General features: G+C 40.7%; 2 protein-coding genes and 1 long non-coding RNA gene across 6 annotated transcripts in view; all 3 read left to right on the forward strand.

Annotated features, from left to right (window-relative positions):
- The first annotated feature begins 130 nt into the window (after positions 1-130).
- Positions 131-4,640, forward strand: LOC112573105. The gene is made up of 3 exons (XR_003101170.1): positions 131-169; positions 2,912-3,111; positions 4,625-4,640. It is a non-coding gene; the product is annotated as an uncharacterized LOC112573105 (long non-coding RNA).
- Positions 4,641-5,144: 504 nt separating this feature from the next.
- On the forward strand, positions 5,145-11,054 carry LOC112573665 (alpha-(1,6)-fucosyltransferase-like). Its single transcript, XM_025254234.1, has 7 exons — positions 5,145-5,256; positions 5,450-5,564; positions 7,628-7,848; positions 8,357-8,615; positions 8,897-9,073; positions 9,984-10,134; positions 10,264-11,054. The coding sequence occupies exons 1-7, from the start codon at positions 5,145-5,147 to the stop codon at positions 10,450-10,452; spliced, it is 1,224 nt and encodes a 407-aa protein (XP_025110019.1). The 3' UTR covers positions 10,453-11,054.
- Positions 11,055-15,262: 4,208 nt separating this feature from the next.
- LOC112573092 (alpha-(1,6)-fucosyltransferase-like) overlaps positions 15,263-18,389 on the forward strand; it is a 49,239-nt gene continuing 46,112 nt past the window's right edge. For 2 of the 4 annotated variants that reach the window (XM_025253110.1, XM_025253109.1), the window contains exons 1-2: positions 15,295-16,902; positions 17,111-17,329. In XM_025253110.1, coding sequence (XP_025108895.1) covers positions 17,179-17,329 — 151 coding nt within the window. In that variant the 5' untranslated portion in view covers positions 15,295-16,902; positions 17,111-17,178. The other 2 variants (XM_025253108.1, XM_025253111.1) reach the window with 2 other exon arrangements.

Genomic DNA, 18,389 nt, shown 5'->3' on the forward strand with positions numbered 1-18,389 from the left:
AAATAAAATTCGCTGTCAATACCTAATTTCGTAACATGATGACGTCAATACCTAATTTCGTAACATAATGACGTCAATACTTAATTTCGTAACAGTGCTAGAAGAAAATCACTTGAAAGTAACAAAGACTTGGTCAGCGCGGCACGCACGCCATCACACCACTACAAAGGTAAGTAGCGCCACCTTGTCATAAAAATATCATAAAAACTTCCCTTCTTAGGACCACGTGAATCTAAAAATCAGGTAAGAGGCATCCGAGGCAGCTTGACCGACTGTAAATCCAAACTGAATAAATAAATTGGAAGAAACTGCCGAATGATTTATTAACTGGCTGTTTGGTGGGAAACTGCCGCCACCTAGAAGTGATTTCGCACTGAGGGGATATGGTTTAGAACAAAATACATTTTAATCGCTATCATGCAATAAATTTGAAATCTTTGATTTAAACAATGTAACTTGTAACCAGTGGTGGACACACACCATAATAACTTTCCCTTTGATATCACTTTTGAAATTTTGAATTTGAATTTTGAAAACATAGGCTATGTCAGTCAAATCTTAAAGTCTTGTTGTAAAAATGATTCGTCTTAATAAAATGATTGATAACTTGTCATTTCATGAACAAAGTAAGATAAATATTTTGGTCAAATCACATTATTATTATTATATTTTTGGCAACCCATATTAAAGGCTATATGGAACAGAAGCTTAAGAGTGAGAGTTGGAGCAAATGTTATTTCTTCAGATGACTTTCAGAAGACGAAGTTCAATTGTTATTCTATTGTGTCCGATATGTATTTTCGCCCATGATGTCTCAGGCATGTTACCCCATACAATGAAGAACAGTATTGCTCAAGTACTGTCATGAGAAAACGCAGGTAAAAGGCAATTATCACAATGTATACACAAGTGTTTGAAGGTGAGAAGGGCGGTAACAGAACTTGTATTATGAGAAATATGATCACTACCCTCAGTCCGTGTATACTGGTGTTGGTGTGCATGTCAAATGTATTTAAATCATATTGTTTTTATTGAAGAGTGAAGATAGTGTGCGTGTGTGTGTTCGGAGTAACATGTCAATATATATTGAGAAATGTAACCACAGTGAGTTGCTGGATGCGGCACAAACCTGAGAGAAAACATTCTTTCAAGGACTATCATTAATCATACGATGGCAGTCAGTCAATTATTATGTACTCACTGCCACACAAAAGCGTTGGACAGGTAAGAAACGATCAGGTGGGTGAGGTGAGGCCGCCTGTAGAGCTGACAGTCTGTACAGTTGCAGAGTGTAACTGCTGGCCATCTGAAGTGCAATGATAAGAGCACAACTGTTTCTCTTTGCTAAAGTTTAATATCAGGTGTTAAAGTGTTACAACATTCTGCGTTTTACTTCAAAAAACGATATCTTGAGATGGTGCGCGTGACTTTGGTCGTCCCTGTGGCACACAACATGCCTACAACGGCTTTCATACCCGTTATGAGAAACATGTCCTGTCACACGGATGCTGAGCGATGAGGGAGATGGAGGATGGTGTGCCCGAGCCCGCAGCTGTAATGAGAGACACGGCTGTCGTCGGTGTAGTTCTTCTTCTTTTCCTCCTTTCTTACAAATGCATGAGGGAAGTTTACAAAAGCAATACACAGAGGTGTGGGGTTTCAGGTCTGTATTGTGTTATTCCCAGGTCTTGTGGAGTTGTGGGGTGGACTGAAAAGGTAGTAAAATCAGGAGCGAGATGTCGTTAGCTCTGTCATCTGTTCTCACACCGGACACGACTGGCGACCATTACTTTTAGCGCGATGTTCTTCTAGAAAACTGTTCGTGTATATAAGTAGACATAGCTGGCTTTATTTGTAAATAGGGTGACATGCATGCTAATCTGAATGAGGGTCTTTTGTTAAGATATCGCATCATCCAATCAGCATTTAGCAGCTTTCTTAGTGCTGTGAGCAAACCGGAAATGGGGTTCGACCGGATGTTCATGGCTTATAACATTATTTTACTGTGGGCTTCCTCTACCAACTATTAGATGTCAGCTTTATTGTCAAGGGGTTTTCCTATTTACTCCCGCTGCATAATCTTTTCTCTTTTCAACTTCTTTTGATAAACCTTTTTCTTAATTGGCTCATCATCTTTGCCACTAATTGTGTTGATGACAGTTTGTTCCTTCACTATAAGAATGACCAGTGTGACATGGACTGCTCAAGTAATGATTGACTCGACCATAGGTGAGTCGCACCATCTTTGGGGTAGCTTTACCTGGGTGTGCTCAATGACTAGGTGACCCTTCAACTCGCCATCCTTTAGAAGGCCTGTGCCTTGCCTCCAGCCTACCCACTGAAGAAGGTGAATGGCACAATCTCTTTCTTAGCGATAACATTCTTTAAATAGCGATGTCACACCTACACTTTTACACTAAGTAATCAGTTTAAATAATTTCGTACTCTTGCAAGAAAGAAAAAGAAGTCTGCTCCCGTGATATCATTTGCTGCTGTTTCATATTATTATTATTATTATTATTATTATTATTATTATTATTATTATTATTATTATTATTATTATTATTATTATTATTATTATTATTATTATTTTATTATTATTATTATTATTATTATTATTATTATTATTATTATTATTATTATTATTATTAATTATTTGTAGACCCCATGATTACTCTCACAAAGGATCATGCTCTCAGTTCTTAAGACGAGAAAAAGCCAAGGATAGCATACGATGGACGGAAGGATAAACAGCCATGCAGACAATCAATAAAATCACACAATTCACACTCACACACAAACACACAGAATAACTAACACAGCGGTCAACCTAGTAACTAAGTAGCCAATGTTATTCGGGTACAAACTCACAAATAAAACTTCTCTCTAAACAACTTTCATTGTTGTGCAGACTCCAGCAATGATAACGAAGCGGAAGTTGTTTGTCGCCGCGATTGTTATCACTATGGTCGTTATCGTGGTCATGACGACCTGCACGATCGACTGGATCCCCAATAAATTGTGGCCCACATGTGACATGTCAACAGATCCATTTACACTTGTTCTTGCTTCAGGAAATATTGAAATAAATGTTTCTGAACTCATGGAAAGGTACAGAAATTGATTAAAATTTAGTAATATTATTCCCAGGATATAGCCTGTCAGGGTTTTTAATATGAGTATAACATATTTATTGTAACTGCTCCATGACTGTAAACCTATCATGAATTGACACTTTTATATTGAATTTATTATGCATGAAGTTTTATTATTCGGTAGATGAACACGGAATTAAAAATTAAGTGCATTAATTGAAATGCATACTCTAACATACCATTATTCAATCAGTCATTCTTTGACTAGTTCCAACTGATAAGCGGGTATGTTAGTTCGCTGGCACTGGTCATCAGGAGGAGCAGCTGGATGAAGACATCAGGTGACAAGGCTCGGCATGTAGATAAACAGTCTTAAGATGTGGTGAACAGGTTCTGTATGCATGGAACAACCAGTCATCTTCCTCGTGTTTGTCAGCCAGGTTTTTCTCTGTCCATCTTAGTGGCGATCACCTGTCAGGTACACTGAAGGATGGTCTTAGTGTTGCGTCACTTCCGTTAGGCGAGAAGGGTTTGCTGGTGTCCATGAGGAGGGTGGCCCTGCTTCGTACCATGTCGTGGTTGTTTCGCTCTAAGTGCCTCTGAGGTTCTGTAAATTCTTTTGAAGTTCTGATTCAATTGGTGCATTGATGCCTAACACAAGCTGTGTACTTGGTGATTTGTGCAAAATAATCAGGATTTTCCAACCAGGACAAGCTGTAAATTAAAGGCAATGGTTTAATGGTTAGACAGTTATGTTCCTGATATTCTCTTGTAAAGTGATACAACAGTCAAAAGTTAATAATACAGAATAGTGTCTTGTACAAACAGATTTCAATGGCTCCAAGTGCGACCTGACCTGTGTTTTACAAGCAAGACTCGCTTTACCAGTTTTCCCTGTTTGCAAATATCTCACACTAACATTGAAAAAAATATTTCGAGATATAGAAGGAATAAAAAACAATGTGAACTGTGTAACCTAACTGAATAGAGATAAAGAAATAGTTCTTCTAGTCCATTGGCACGTGTGCTTGCACTCAGTGCACCTGTCTTAAGCTTGCATGCATGTCTCAAGTAGACAAACATCAGGTTATAAACATCACTGGCTTGATAGAGGAGCTGGCAAGTTAGACTGAATGCACAGTGTATATGTTCAAGTTATTAAGCTAAACACGAAGTAAAAATTTTTTTTTTCTAACTTTTTTCAAACCTCAGATCACTAAAGCGATCGAAGCAGGGACCTCATAAAGTTCGTTCTTGGCTTAGTTTATCATGGCAAAATATAATACGAGAGATGAAAGGTTAATCAGGTGTATCAGTGTATTTTTGAGTGTGAGTGAGGTTGTGTGGATGTGCGAGAGACAGAGAGAGAGAGAGGTATGAGAGAAAAAACACGATTTCCAGAGAAAGGAGGCTGCTTTTATTTTCAGGGAGATCATTTGTTTAATGATGATAGTTCTTATATTTGCGTTGAGAGATTCACAGACCGTTTGTTCACTGGTGTGACTTATGTTTACTGTTGTTTACTGCAGGTGTCTTCAACAAGGGAGACAACATTAAGCGAAGGGTTAACACGGCACGACATGTCTCAAGGAAGCTGCAGGCGAGGATAACTGTGATAAAAACTCGGGCGACTACTCAATTACAGTGATCCAGTGTAAAAAAGATCGTGATAACGAATTTGCCTCGTTAGTTCTCAGAATTAAACAGACTTCTAGTTAAATTTGACAGCAAATCACTGATCACGTGATGCAAAAATTCAAATTACAAATGTAGTTCGTCTCAGTGAATATTATTCTTTCCTCATCTATCATCTGTAATGTCTTTTCTTTTCCTCTTACGATGCTTCTGTTCTCATCTCTCGAAAAAAAAAAGCTTAGCAGTCGAAATCTTTTATGTTGACAACAGAAGTTACTGGATGCAATGATAGCAAGTTCGCGTCTGTTAATGATTCACTGTTCACACAGTTGTCACTTGTTAGAATGCCATCTTAACTTCACATGTGACTGTCATACAGGTGAGACTCAAACCAAGGCCCTGTACCCTCTGAGTATGGAGCGAGAGACTGCGAGACGGAGAGTAGAATCAACGGCGAGAGAGGTCTTCTACTTCATCACTGCCAAGATGGACGCACTCAGAAGTGGAAACTTTTCCGTTAATGAGAGTACAGAGCCGTTCATAGACAGCACGAAGAGAGAACTTGAAGACTACAAACTGTAAGTACATATATTAGTCTACCGAACGTTTGTCTTAAAATAGATTCTATAAGACTTGTATGCAGTGCAAGCTGCGTGGTTTTCATTTATCTTTTGAGCGGTAAATGAATAAATGGTTTCTGTGTTTTTTTCTGTGTCAAGGGCGCTATCCAGTGACCTTCACCGGCTGCGTCACGTGGACAAAGACGAGGAATGGCGAGACAGCGAGTCCAGACGACTTGGAGAACTCGTGCAGCGACGTCTCCAACAGCTGCAGGTGAGAAACTTGTACTCTCGTCAGGTAGGAGTCCTACACAGTTGTACATAACAACTTATGAATACGCTTTTATATTAGCCCATTCTATAGGTATAAAAATGTAATATTCTGTTCAAGTGGTTATGAACATTTTAATGAAAATATAAGACTTTTATTATCCTTTTAAAGCAATATAATAAATATTTTAACTGAAACAAAAAGAAGAAAAAAAATCAAGAGATACAACAATTCAAACAAAACTAAATTCCTCAGAATAACGATACTGATATTTAAAATATTGTAATTGGTTTTATTATTTTGTTTATTTTAATCTTGATTTGTTTCTTTGAAGAAAGCATTTAGAGAGCAAGTATTATAGTCAATTGTAAGCGGATACCCGAGTGGGTAGAGCGCTGTTGTCCGAACGTAAAGGCTTCAGGTTCAACACCCGTGCGAACTTTCCTCAATCGATGGAGCTGGCGAGAGAATGAGTATCAGACTCTTAAAAACTGTTGGGGACTCTAAAACAGTGAGAAAGAGGGGATGGGCACCGCCCGCAGGTAAAGCTGGCCCCCAGACAAGTCAGGTCTCTAACAACTCACTCCACAACGACCTAACACAGGTCAATGGACCACCTTTACCTTATATATCATAAGTATAAATCGTTATAGATAACAAAACACATAGATAAATAAAATTAAATGAAAGATTAGTGTGTCATATTTTACAAATTTTTTTTTACTTGTTTACTTGTTAGATTAAATTTTTTTCTTAGTCAAGTTAGGACATATAAACACTTGCCCGCGCACGAACAGAGTTAGAAACACTTGTCAGTTGTTATCTTTACTCTAAATGCCTTCGTCATGTGACATGGGGGACAGGCATTGCTCTCATCACGCCTTCCTTTCCTTTAAGGAGAGCTCCCTCCTTATCACTGGGGTACATACCGGCGTGGACGCCAGCTGAATGCCGATTGGCTGGCAGCGCTGGTCAGAAGCACTGATTGGCTCGCAAGTGTGTGTGGGTCCGAAGGGGGCCAAATGGAGAATGCGGGGGTCGCACACCAACCTTCCGCTCGGTTGATCCCAGTAGCACAATGAAAGGTGTCCTCAGATACACCAGGGTTACATAGTTACAACACTCGCTTGTCACCACTGTAGACACAGGCCCTCGGTTCAGATCTCGTCTTCAGACATTTTATATGTGACACCTGGACTATGCTACCATTTTGTGTAGTTGGCTTTTACTTGCTCTCAAAATGCTTTATTTAAAAGAAGCAAATAAAAAGATGTAAAATAAAAGAATTACAATATCTTGAAATACTTTATTGAGAATTTTATCTTAGTTTGAGTTGTTATGTTTCTCTTGATTTGTTTTGTTTGTTTGTTTGTTGTTTTTTATGTTTGTGTGTTTGTTTGTTTGTTTGTTTTTTTTTTTTTTTGTTGTTTGTTTTTTGTTTCCTTCTAATAAAATTGTGTTGGTATATTGCTCAAGAAAGAAACTAGAAAAGACATATTTTCATTGTTTTCATACCACTTCAGTCACTATACTGCTCACGAGCCCGCACTCCTGTTCTTTCCCGAAAAACTTAACGACATGTGACATAAAGTGCAACAATCATTGTTGTGTCCCATGTCAAGTCCACTGAACATCTCATTACGTCCCCTTGTCTGATAGAAGTGGTCTGACTTGTCGACAAGCCTAACTATCTATGCCTTAAGTGTGACATGACATCTGTTAAAATTTACATGTGCATTAAAGTTGGTGCAGCAGTAGTGAATCATGAGAGGTGAGTGTGTGGGATAGGGAATGCATTCCTGCTTCATGTGAGAAAGTCATTCTTAAGTTTTTTATTACAGTTTATAAAATGTGAAGTTTCCACATGACGGTGGTGGACATCATAGCATATATATATATACATGTATGTCTTCGTTCAAAAGAAGCCTGCTTGTTTTTTAATGGCTTTTTTATTATTATATGGTTCAAAAATCTTTGCTCGGTAAAATAGATATTAGTCACGTCTGAAGTATAAAACAACGAACAATTTTTTCATTGACCAGTTGAAAATTTATGCAATCTCTCAGAACCCACAGAACTGCAGCGAAGCGAAACTTGTCGTCTGCAACTTGGGGAGACACATTCGGCTTCGGCAGCATGTTGCACGAGGCGACGATGTGTCTGTTGACGGCCTACGCCACACACCGGACACTTGTTCTCACAACCAACGGCTGGAGATTCACCCCGAGCACCTGGGACACCTTCATGATGCCGCTGTCTACCTGTACAGCCAATGACACTACAGACAGTGAGTGATGATGGAACACAGGTGATACACAGGCTGGTGTGTAACGACAAGCGGCGCTCAGTCCCCACAGAACTGGAGGAGAAAACCCACGGTCTGCGGTTAGTGTCGGTAGCACGCCGGTTGTCAGGTGATGATAAGAGTTCATCAAAAAGTTTCCAGACCAGTGCACAGACGGTCTGTACGAATATGGCTATTGTAAAGTAGTAAGTTTCTGCTTATTGCTTAGCATCAAGTCTTTTATTATTATGCGTGTCGCCTGCCGCCTGCAGCCTGCCGCCTGCCGCTTGCCGCCTGCCGCTTGCCGCTCCGCATTACAAAAGTCGCTGTTGCCTGCGCGCAGTTTGCATTTTTGTAGCGTGAATTGACTTTTGTTTGTCCCAGTGATGTCATTTCGGGAAATATATATATATGTATAAATAATTTATAGAGGGGAGGCGGGAAGGAGTTCTACTACTGTACTACTATTAATAAACAAAATCACGTGATGAAATACTGTTTTTACCACCAGTGGACCCTAAAAATCAGACAGCTTCTGCTCGTGTCGTTGAACTCAAAAGTCTGATAGGAGACTGGAACAATTCATCTGCCAACTTTCGTCCTCGCGCCATCCCAGCAGACCTGGCCAAGAGGTTAAAGACCTTCCACGGTGACCCCCCGACCTGGTGGGTCGGTCAGCTGGTCAGCTTCCTCCTGCGTCCTCAGCCTCACTTGCAGCAGACCATCCAGACACAAGGCGAGAAAATGGGATTTCATCGTCCTATAGTGGGGTGAGTAAAGTCGTACAGTAGACAGTTGAAGCTGTGGAACTTTTTTTCTGACGAAGTTTCATCCGCGGTATCATCATCGTCATCTGAAAGGTGCTCGTCGAGCGTTTGTGTGTGTGATACATCGTGCGTATGCAAGGTAAGTATACGTTCGCTCTATTACACCACGCCACCGTTTCATATCAAGTAGTGATGATTTAAAAGTGTGGAGAAATCAAAAAAAAAAAAAATCAAAAGTTTATCTGGTTTTTTTTTCTTAAGTGAGTTCTTATGTTGTTTGACAGCCTTCATGTGAGACGGACAGACAAGGTGAATGACCAGGCGGCGTTACACAGTGTGGAGGAGTACATGAAGCACGTGGAGCAGTATTACGACCTCAGACAGCAGCACGAGGACATCAAAGAACGCCGACTGTTTCTAGCAACTGATGAGCCGTCAGTGTTTACTGAACTTCAGAAAAAGTAAGTGTTCTGTGCCTCGACGGAGGGGAGCACATGTATAAACCAGGTTATCTCGCTTGACTGTTGAAAGTACAGGTTCCTGGTGTCCTCTGAGTGTGGATACAATGTATCTTCTTTCATCGTTGGTTCTCTGTTCTTTGTATTAGATCATCAGCCACCAGGAGTTTGGGAGTCGCTTCGCTTTCAGCTTCAGGTTTGTTAGAACAAGATGATGGTGGCTACCTATGTCAGGGCCTGGGTGCGTCCTTGTTGATGCTGGACTTGAAGCATCACAGTAGCAGGATATAGTCGATTAGGTTATCAACCGATCCATCTGGTGAGTGCCACGTGGCCGTCCTTGATTTCTTGTGTGGTGCTGGCTAAGGTGAGTCTCTGGTTCTGAGAAAATATTTGGTGTTTGATGTCCCTCTGGTTGGTTTCACCAAGGTAAAATTTACCCTCAGTTCGTGTCCATTGTTGGTAGGCGTCTGGGCAGACCTTGGCGTTCAAGTCACCAAGTACAGCGAGGATGTCTTTTCTGGAAACTGCCTTCACAATCTTATCTTGTTGTTGGTAAAACTCCTTCACTTCGATGTCTCCATGCGTGGAAGTTAGAGAGTTAGAGGTTGAAAAATGGTGACATTGTGGGGCTTAGTTGACACACGTTTGGAGATCAGGCTACTGGATACGGGTAAACAGCTGATGAGTCAGCTTGATTTCTGCTTTGGTTTCTGATAACTTGATAAGTAATTTAAATTTTTCAAATTATATAATGACTTCTGTAATATATGTACGCATACGCAAATAAAATTCCTTATATAGCATATTTTATATTGAAAAAAATGCCTCACTAAATGTGACTTTGCTTCCAATCTTTTCACCTGCTCCTCCATAAATATCCGTCAATGACGCTGTCTGCCGTTTCTATCAGGTACCCGCAATATAACATTAGCCGGGTGGAAGGCAGCGCGACAGCAGCGTCTGTAAATTCCCGTTACACCAAAGATGGACTGAGTGCAGTACTAGTGGACCTGCACTTCCTGTCCATGTGTGACTTTGTCGTCTGCACCTTCACTTCAAATGTAAGTGGTCATTGCACGCGTGAGAACATGTGTTTCTCTTCCTCTTTCTATGTGTGTGGGGTTTTTTTTTTTTTCTCTCTCTCTCTGAGTTACCACTTACAAACACTTTTTCACTCTCACACATCCCAGATCTGTCTGGCGGTGTACGAGCTGCTACAGACCAGACATGGCGACGCCTCCATGAAGGTGTATTCTCTGGACTCCTCAGTCTATTGTCTCACATACTACGACATCCACTACCTGCGAGCTGTTTTCAACCACGAAGCACGGTTCGTCGGAGAACTCTCTCTTTCAAGTTGGGGATCTCGTCCATGTTGAGTCCTACCTTTTCGGCAATAGGGATCGTTCATTATCTGGTAACTTAAGAAACGGCTCCACCTTTGGCATCAACAAACGGACAGGAAAACGAGGTCTGTTCCCCTCCTACAAGGCCGTGGATGAAATCGTAGAAGAAAACATGGGGGCATACGACTAGAATAAGATGACACAACAACTGAAGTGATGCTGAGAATGTAAAGTGCGAATATGTGTTGTTATGTACACATTTTGTGACCAATAACAATATATTCTGTCCGGTTATTTTATGAAACATTCATCAACAAATACGAAAAATGAAGTTCTACAAGGCCTTTGATTAAATCAGACGTGTAGATGACTGGGGTGTAAAGGGAGTGCAAGGAGAGTGATAGCTGGGTTACCTCCCTTACATCGTGTATGGTGGAGGTGGCACATCGTCGCTAGTGGCCTTTAAAGCTCACATTGCTCCATGCAGCAGTATTATTCTATCACGCAGTTGTTTGCTGTTCTTTGTGTCTGTAAATCTGTGGCTTGAGATAGTTTGGTACTGTTCTGCCATGTCATGATTTATTTCCTGGTGTATTTAATGAATTGAGTTCAGACAATAAAATTCCAGTTTTGTTCTCGTTGCGAATCTTTGATTTTACATTTGTTGTTATAAATGTAGCAATTTTAGATTTGTTTACTGCAATATACACAGAAGAGAGGAATAATTTGTAAAAACACACACACACACACACACACATGGAGGGAGAGGGAAAATCTGAAAAAAACATGGATTTGCTGAAATATGAGTACATGTGTCAAAGATCAAGAGAAAAGTTATAAGCAATATGTTGAAATTAAGTAAATATTACACTACACTGTATTTATGCAGTTTAAATATTTAAGTGCCACTGTGGGACCTGAGCTGTGAGGATTTGTTGGTGTTGTATATTTACGTTTTTCGAAAATTGTTGTATTTTTTTTTTAAAATTGAAAGCAAAATCAACACCCACGTTAATCAGGGGTGGGGGTGACCCGAACACATTTTTGAGATATTAACTTTTTTTTTTTTTACTTGAATTGCACTTTTGTGTGTTTATTTTTTCCTCTCATCATGAAGCAAAATTTTGCGTTGACTAAGAAGACTTGAGTGTCTCGGGCAAATATTAAATACTCTAAATATTTAATCACTAACACCCCTTCCATTCGCTGTAAACGTATTTAACATAAACTAACATAGATTAACAGATACATATGTGTTTTCTATCAGTGTCCAGTAGATTAGATATTACAGCTCGTTTAAGTTCGTTACCTCTAAAACGTTTCATTTTCCTGAAAATGTATGATTTTGTAATAGTTGAAGACTCAAAAACATTTGAGAAAAATAGAATAAGCAATTTTATTAAGCATAACACTGAGTGTTAAAGACTGTTACACCTTCATTTGATGAACAGAAATTTCATTTTAATATCATGGGTCGCTTCTCGTAGTATAATACATGCATTTCCATAAAAGCAGTCGGACAGCATTGTTTTGGTGGCTGGGTAGACCTAAAGCTTGTGACTAAGTAAAGGTTGGGTCCTGTGTAAGGTAAGCTCGCTTTTAGCGGCCCTCGTGCTACCTGACCCAGAAGCACCGCAGACCCGCCGCAAATCATCAGAAGGTGTTTTCATAAAGATGATCAACGATTGGCTGGACAGAACGTCCTACCACCGCAGACAGCGTGATCACGTGTGTAGACTTCCTTACTACAACAGTCTGACCTACTTGTGGCAGGACCGACTTCTTCAAGTCTTCTTACAGGTGGCAGTGAGATTCATCGAGTGATGATAAAGGTTCTTCATTATTATGTCAACACACAGGCAACAGAAAGTCAAGAAGGACACAATACATGTTGCGGCCAAGGTGTAGAAAAATGTGAGATGTGACACACGGGAGTAAATACCTGGGCTGTGCGGCTCCACCATTTGTTTCGTGAAAAGGTGAGAATAGTTTACTGTATACTCTGACTGTAACTTTACTCGTAACGCCTGACAGAACTTGAGAGAGTTAGTTTGCCGAGTCGCTTGTCAGTTTATTGTTAGATAAAACACTCTTAATTCTGTTTAGCTGACTGTAGTAAAAGTGAATGTGATCAACTACTCTTGCAGCGATGGCGGCCTGAAATGCTAGCCACACAGTCGCTTTGTTTGTAGTATTCAGGTTCAGCGTTGTATCAGTCAGTTCATGAGATCATACGGTTTGTTTTCACAGTTAAAAGTTTATTTTTACTCGAAACGGGTGGCATCTGAATCAGGTCGCCGTCGAATACATACAAACAAATTCAACGAAAAACCAGCAAATACGGAAACCAATATAACCACCAGAACCTAGCCATGTACTCAGCTATTCTACAAACAGTAACTCACTCGGTCAGCCATGACATGGCAAACACAAACCAAACTTCAGCTTTCTTTTACTTTCTGTGTAGACGACAGCGATGCTAGAGAGGAAAGCGTTTGTTGCCTTGACCCTCATCAGTATCATCATCATCTGTGTGGTCATCATCACTAACCCCAGCTTCAGACAACCTGCATTCGAGCGGTCAGTCAATGGATTTCGACTTTGGTCAACTCCAAGAAACCTGGAGAGCAATATTGCTGAAATTATTGAAAGGTAAAAACATTCTGGTTTTTAAGTTCAACTTTGCTAGCTCTTCATCCAGGAGGTTGTCATTAATAAACATATTTTATATTCATTGTGTAAGCTATTATTATATAGACACTTTCTGATGATATTATTTTTCTCAGATGAGACTAAATCCTAATGAACATTTATTGGTAATTGAAAATACAGGAGTAGGTGAACAGTGACACGGAAAAAAAATTGTTTTCTTATCACTTGCTGGCGGCGAATTCCTGCTTAGATGGTTGCGGCCATAGTGTGTATCTCGGCAGGTGTGAAATCAAGGTGTGCTTGAACCAGGTCAGGCCTTAGTCGGTGTAATCCTTACATCTTGTGACATTTAGTGTCACCTTAGACAGGAAAAACTGGTCTGAACACACCTACTACCGGCGCAAACTTAAAGCCTTTTATTTTGTGTGCACGCCCATCTAAAAGTCCGCAATAATATGCTCAGAAATAGGTTTGCTTAAAAAAGTAGTCCACTGAAATATATTTTATTAGTAAGAGTTTGCTGCACTTATCACGGACAGGTGTGTATTGTAAGCGAAAACTGTGTGATGCGAGAGTCTGTGAGTCACAAATGATGAAAAGTGAGCCACCTTTATTTAGTGTGTGGAGGTAGGACAATAATTTCTAGGGTTTCGAAGTGTGTTAGTGACTGTCTTTATTTTTTCTTCTCTAGAGTAGTTGCTTATTAGAGTAGACAAGCCTGCGGGGCACAGGTGAAGCTAGCCTTTGTGTAGGAACAAAAGAATGTACAAATTTCTGGTTGAGTGCGAGTGTGACAAGGCGTGACATCTTTGACAGAATGGGGTCTGTCATGGTGGCCTAGTGTTCATGGTTTGTTTCTCTCTCGTCTTTCTGTTTGTGTGTATGTGGGCGTGTATACTTTCGTTCCACAGTAAGGACCTAAGGACGTAGCTTCGTTCTCTACCGGTGTCCTTCTATCCTCCAAGTTTTTTCATCTTTTATGCCTTTCTCTTCACTGTGGTGTTTCCCTCTTTTAGTATCTACTTGTAATAACTACAAACTATATAATAACTACAGATTTAGGGGTACCCACATATTTGGGGTCTAAATACCGTTTAAGAAGTTCAAAAATATGGGTCCACGACTTACCCTCGCTTTGTAACTATAGTGAAAAAGCCTTAACAGGGGCTGCACTCACCAATTTTATTATACAGCGCATAGATAAATCAGACAATGCTGAGCAGAAAGGATGGAAAAATAAACAGAAGGAAGAGCAATTTACAATTGAATAAAGAATTGACAGAAAAGAAGGGAGGGAGGGAGGAAAAACGACCGACTTGAAGAGATTTGACAAGAGCAGGGTTAGAGGAAAGGAAGGTTGGAGAAAGGATTCAACCGTTGCTATGTGTGGTGTGAAGCATTATCTCGTGATACTTAGACTGACTATTTACTGTTGAGAGTTTATGGTCTAGATTGTTTGGTTGAGAGTTTGTAGCATTTGGTTTCTGTTTAGAGTACTGCGTTTATGGGTTAAAGTACATGTGGTTTATGGTCGCTGTTTACAGATGTCTGCAACAAAAAGAGATTATTTCGAGCAAAGGGTTACACGAGACACGACAATGTGTGAAGAAAGCAGCTAGCGAGATAAGTCAACTGAAAATTGAGCAGCTACTCGCTCAGACTGATCCAGGTACCAGCAAATAGATATTTTGTATATTTTACTTTCAGAAATGTGTGTGTGTGTGTGTTAATGATGTGATGTGCTAATCATCCACATTTCACCTGCACATTTTTTGTTGTTTATAGCTAGTGTTTTAAACTCTCCACGCCTCCCCGACTCTAGCTCCCACCAGAAACCTGCCCATGTCAAAGTTCAAGACTTGGCGACTGGTATTGAGTAGATACTGTCGACCAGAGATGCTGAGTAGTCAGTCACCAACCTGCTGGTAGCTAGTATTTCACTGTAGAAATTCACACATCATTTATTTAACTGGAACTGTTTTAATGTCACACTAATTCCGTATATCATTGCCCTACAGACTGTAATCAAAGAAAGTCCCAGCATCCTCTAAGTGTCGAGCGAGAGACTGCGAGGCGGAGAGTAGAATCAACGGCGAGAGAGGTCTTCTACTTCATCACTGCCAAGATGGACTCACTCAGCCATGGACACTTCGCGGCCAACCAGTCTACCAAGCAGTTTATAAACGACACAAAGACAGAAATGGAGGAATACAAACGGTATCTCTAAGTTTAAAGCTTTAAAGTGCACATCAGTCTAACTGTGGTCGTGAAGCATGTGACAGAGTTTAACAAAGACACACAGCAACATATCTGTACCATGGAAGGAGTGACTTTTTGGTAATTGGAGAATATTGTCGCATTTCAGAACAAAACTACAGTAACTGTCACATTCAGCAAAGACTGATAGAACTGATGTGTGCTTGCGTTCACAGGACGTGTGTATGTGTGTGTATGTGTGTATGTGTGGTTTCTTCTGTGTCATCTTTTTTAAATTTCGTCAGATTGATTGCTCAAATTTGTATTTCTCCCCCTTGTGACACATTCTGAGAGCACAGTACTACAAAACACTTTGAAGTTTACGAGTATAACTGCCACTGTTGGACAAGAAAATAATTGTTTGTACCCAAGTTGTACACGGATCCTACACGAAGATGCCATTACAGGACCTCAACAGTTTTTGCAGAATATATCGTATATAGTACAGTCAGGAGAAAAGACTCATTGTTTGCACACGAGAGACGACTACGGACACAGATGTAAATATACAGGCACGATGGTCTGCCTTAATATCTACCACGAATTGAGCAGTTGTCTTCTCAATGTCGGATCATTTTCAAAAATATGAATTCGGTTCTGTGTATTCAGCAAGGGTACACTGCGCTTCCATTGCGGTTGTGTCTTGAAGATTTGGTCTTTTCTGTGCACCTTGTGTCACCAAGGCTCTTTGCTCAGCCACGCGTGACCTGGCACACACATAAATATTTGAATAGGTTTGGGAACCCATCTTTGTTCAATTTCTCGCGATGGATTTCTCCTTTTCATTTCGTGTTTGAGATAATAACAAAGTTATATGAAAGGAGTGTTTCGAGCGTGGTAATTTCACCATTCGAGAAGGTCTTTGAAACCGTACATTTCAAAACAATTTTTCACTAGAAAAAAAAGACTTCCTTTTGCGACGAGTACAGATTAATCTTGTCGCAGGCCCAGGCCGCCAAGACTTTTTTTTTTTTTTTAAGGGCGTCACTCACTTTACCTCTGTTAGCAACATGAACACAGGTCTAAAGACAGATGGAAGCTTTATTCAACTCCACGTAAGCAATGTTGGTGTGAGGTGTGTAGGAATAAAATTACACGAGTGCTGGCAATGTTAAAAAACCAAGTGCACGCCCACGCTGCAAACTGAGGACAGGTTAGAATGGAAGGTGTGTCCCTCCTGTGTTCTCTCCTGACTACTTTTCATTGCGCAGACCTGCTGATGTGGTGAGCTTGTCGTACCCAAACAAAAGCTGTGAGACCAACGTGAAGACGTGGACCAGCGGATGCATCCGCACTGACCGACCGACACAATAACAGGCAAATCTCGCGGCTCGAGCTCACTGGATCATGTTAGTTGGCATGTGCTTACTTACAAGTTAGGCTTATTTGTGTGATACCTGCCCCTGATGTTTGTCAATAGTCTTTGCGAGAGTTTATTTGATGCTGACCTCTATGTCAAGGACTTTGTCCAATGACCTTCACCTGTTGCGTCACGTGGACGGGGACGAAGAGTTGCGGGTCGACGAGTCCAGAAGACTGGGAGAGCTCGTGCAGCGACGTCTGCATGCGCTGCAGGTGAGAAACACAATGGAGATAATGAGATTTACAGTTTGCCTGTTGGTTACTTCGCTGAAAACACACCGACATGCGGAACAATGGCAGTCTTGTTCTAGTCAAGTCAAAAATCCTTTGAGAGTCGAGCTGATTACCCAAACAGTATGCGAACAGTCAATTCTTTATGATATGCCATACAGAAAATAAAAGGACAATATAAAATTTGCAGAACCCTCAGAACTGCAGCAAAGCGAAGCTTGTCGTCTGCAACTTGGGAGACCACACGGCTTCACCAGCATGTTGCACGAGGCGACGATGTGTCTGTTGACGGCCTACGCCACACACCGGACACTTGTTCTCACAACCAACGGCTGGAGATTCGCTCCGAGCACCTGGGACACCTTCATGATGCCGCTGTCTACCTGTACAGCTAATGACACAAAGGACAGTGAGTGACGGAGTGACCCCACAAAGGTCATGTAGAGGTACGTGTCTATGTAGCGACAAGCGGCGGTCAGTCTCAAATAAATGGTGAAAGTACTTCCAGTGACCTTCTGGTCTCTTTACTTTACTTACCGTCTAAGAGGGTAGATACCTATTCAACAGTTGAAAAGCTAGGGGCCAAAAGCTGCGCCACGCAGAAGTCGAACTGGTCACCTTGTGGGCCATTAGTATCGGACGTGCGCTGGCTGTCTATAACAGCTAGCAATCAGTCAAATATTTGACCTGAGTATCGTCCACAGTGCTCTAACCACTCGGTTAAATCCTTCCTCATATCTTCTGTCACTTGAATATGGTTGATAGGGCGAGAATTTAGCTTTGAGACTTGTTTTGGAAGGATACCAGTTGTCAAGTGGTGACATATCCAGTTTTCAAAGCCTGGCCAACATGAGATTTATTGCTGTTATCTACTTTTACAGCAAGCAATGCTCACCCCACAGCCCACCGACTGCCGCTGCGGCTTCTACCTCGCAACTATCGCTGCCGCCTGCGTCGCTACATGGACACTTAATCCACACTTAACATTCCTTTAATTCATCCTGAAAGGCCCTCCTTTCTTTCCTTTTCTTCCTTATTCCGATGTCTGTAAGCTCAATTTTATACATACATAATGCCTATATATAAGTATATGCGCCGATTAAATACATAATTTTTATATACATGAACTGGTTAATAATTTCCTCGAGAAATTGATATAGGTGTGGACCTATCATCTATACTTATATATACGTGTATATAGACTTGTACATTATGATTGTGTATGATCGTCATGGAGGCAAAAGTAAGTGGAATACCGTGTAATTATTTTTCAGGAAAACTCGACTCTGGGCACTGATCATCTGTTCTCTATTGTTTGTATTGCGATCTTGCTCCCTTCATGATCTTAGCAAACACCCTGGTGAGCAAATATTAGTATACGGCGCACAGAGATAAATCTCACGCACATATTTCAAACATGTCAAAGAAGGTCAGTGTATGTTCGTACACAGATATTCACAGAACACCAA

Source organism: Pomacea canaliculata, linkage group LG10 (assembly GCF_003073045.1).
Source record: "Pomacea canaliculata isolate SZHN2017 linkage group LG10, ASM307304v1, whole genome shotgun sequence".
Classification (NCBI taxonomy): Eukaryota; Metazoa; Mollusca; class Gastropoda; order Architaenioglossa; family Ampullariidae; genus Pomacea; species Pomacea canaliculata.

Bases quoted from the DNA above. Each gene is read 5' to 3' on its own strand.
- LOC112573665 (XM_025254234.1), top strand. From the start codon at position 5,145: ATGGAGCGAGAGACTGCGAGACGGAGAGTAGAATCAACGGCGAGAGAG. The intron at 9,074-9,983 runs GTAAGTGTTCTG...CGTTTCTATCAG, and splicing joins TTTACTGAACTTCAGAAAAA to GTACCCGCAATATAACATTA. The intron at 10,135-10,263 runs GTAAGTGGTCAT...CACACATCCCAG, and splicing joins TCTGCACCTTCACTTCAAAT to ATCTGTCTGGCGGTGTACGA.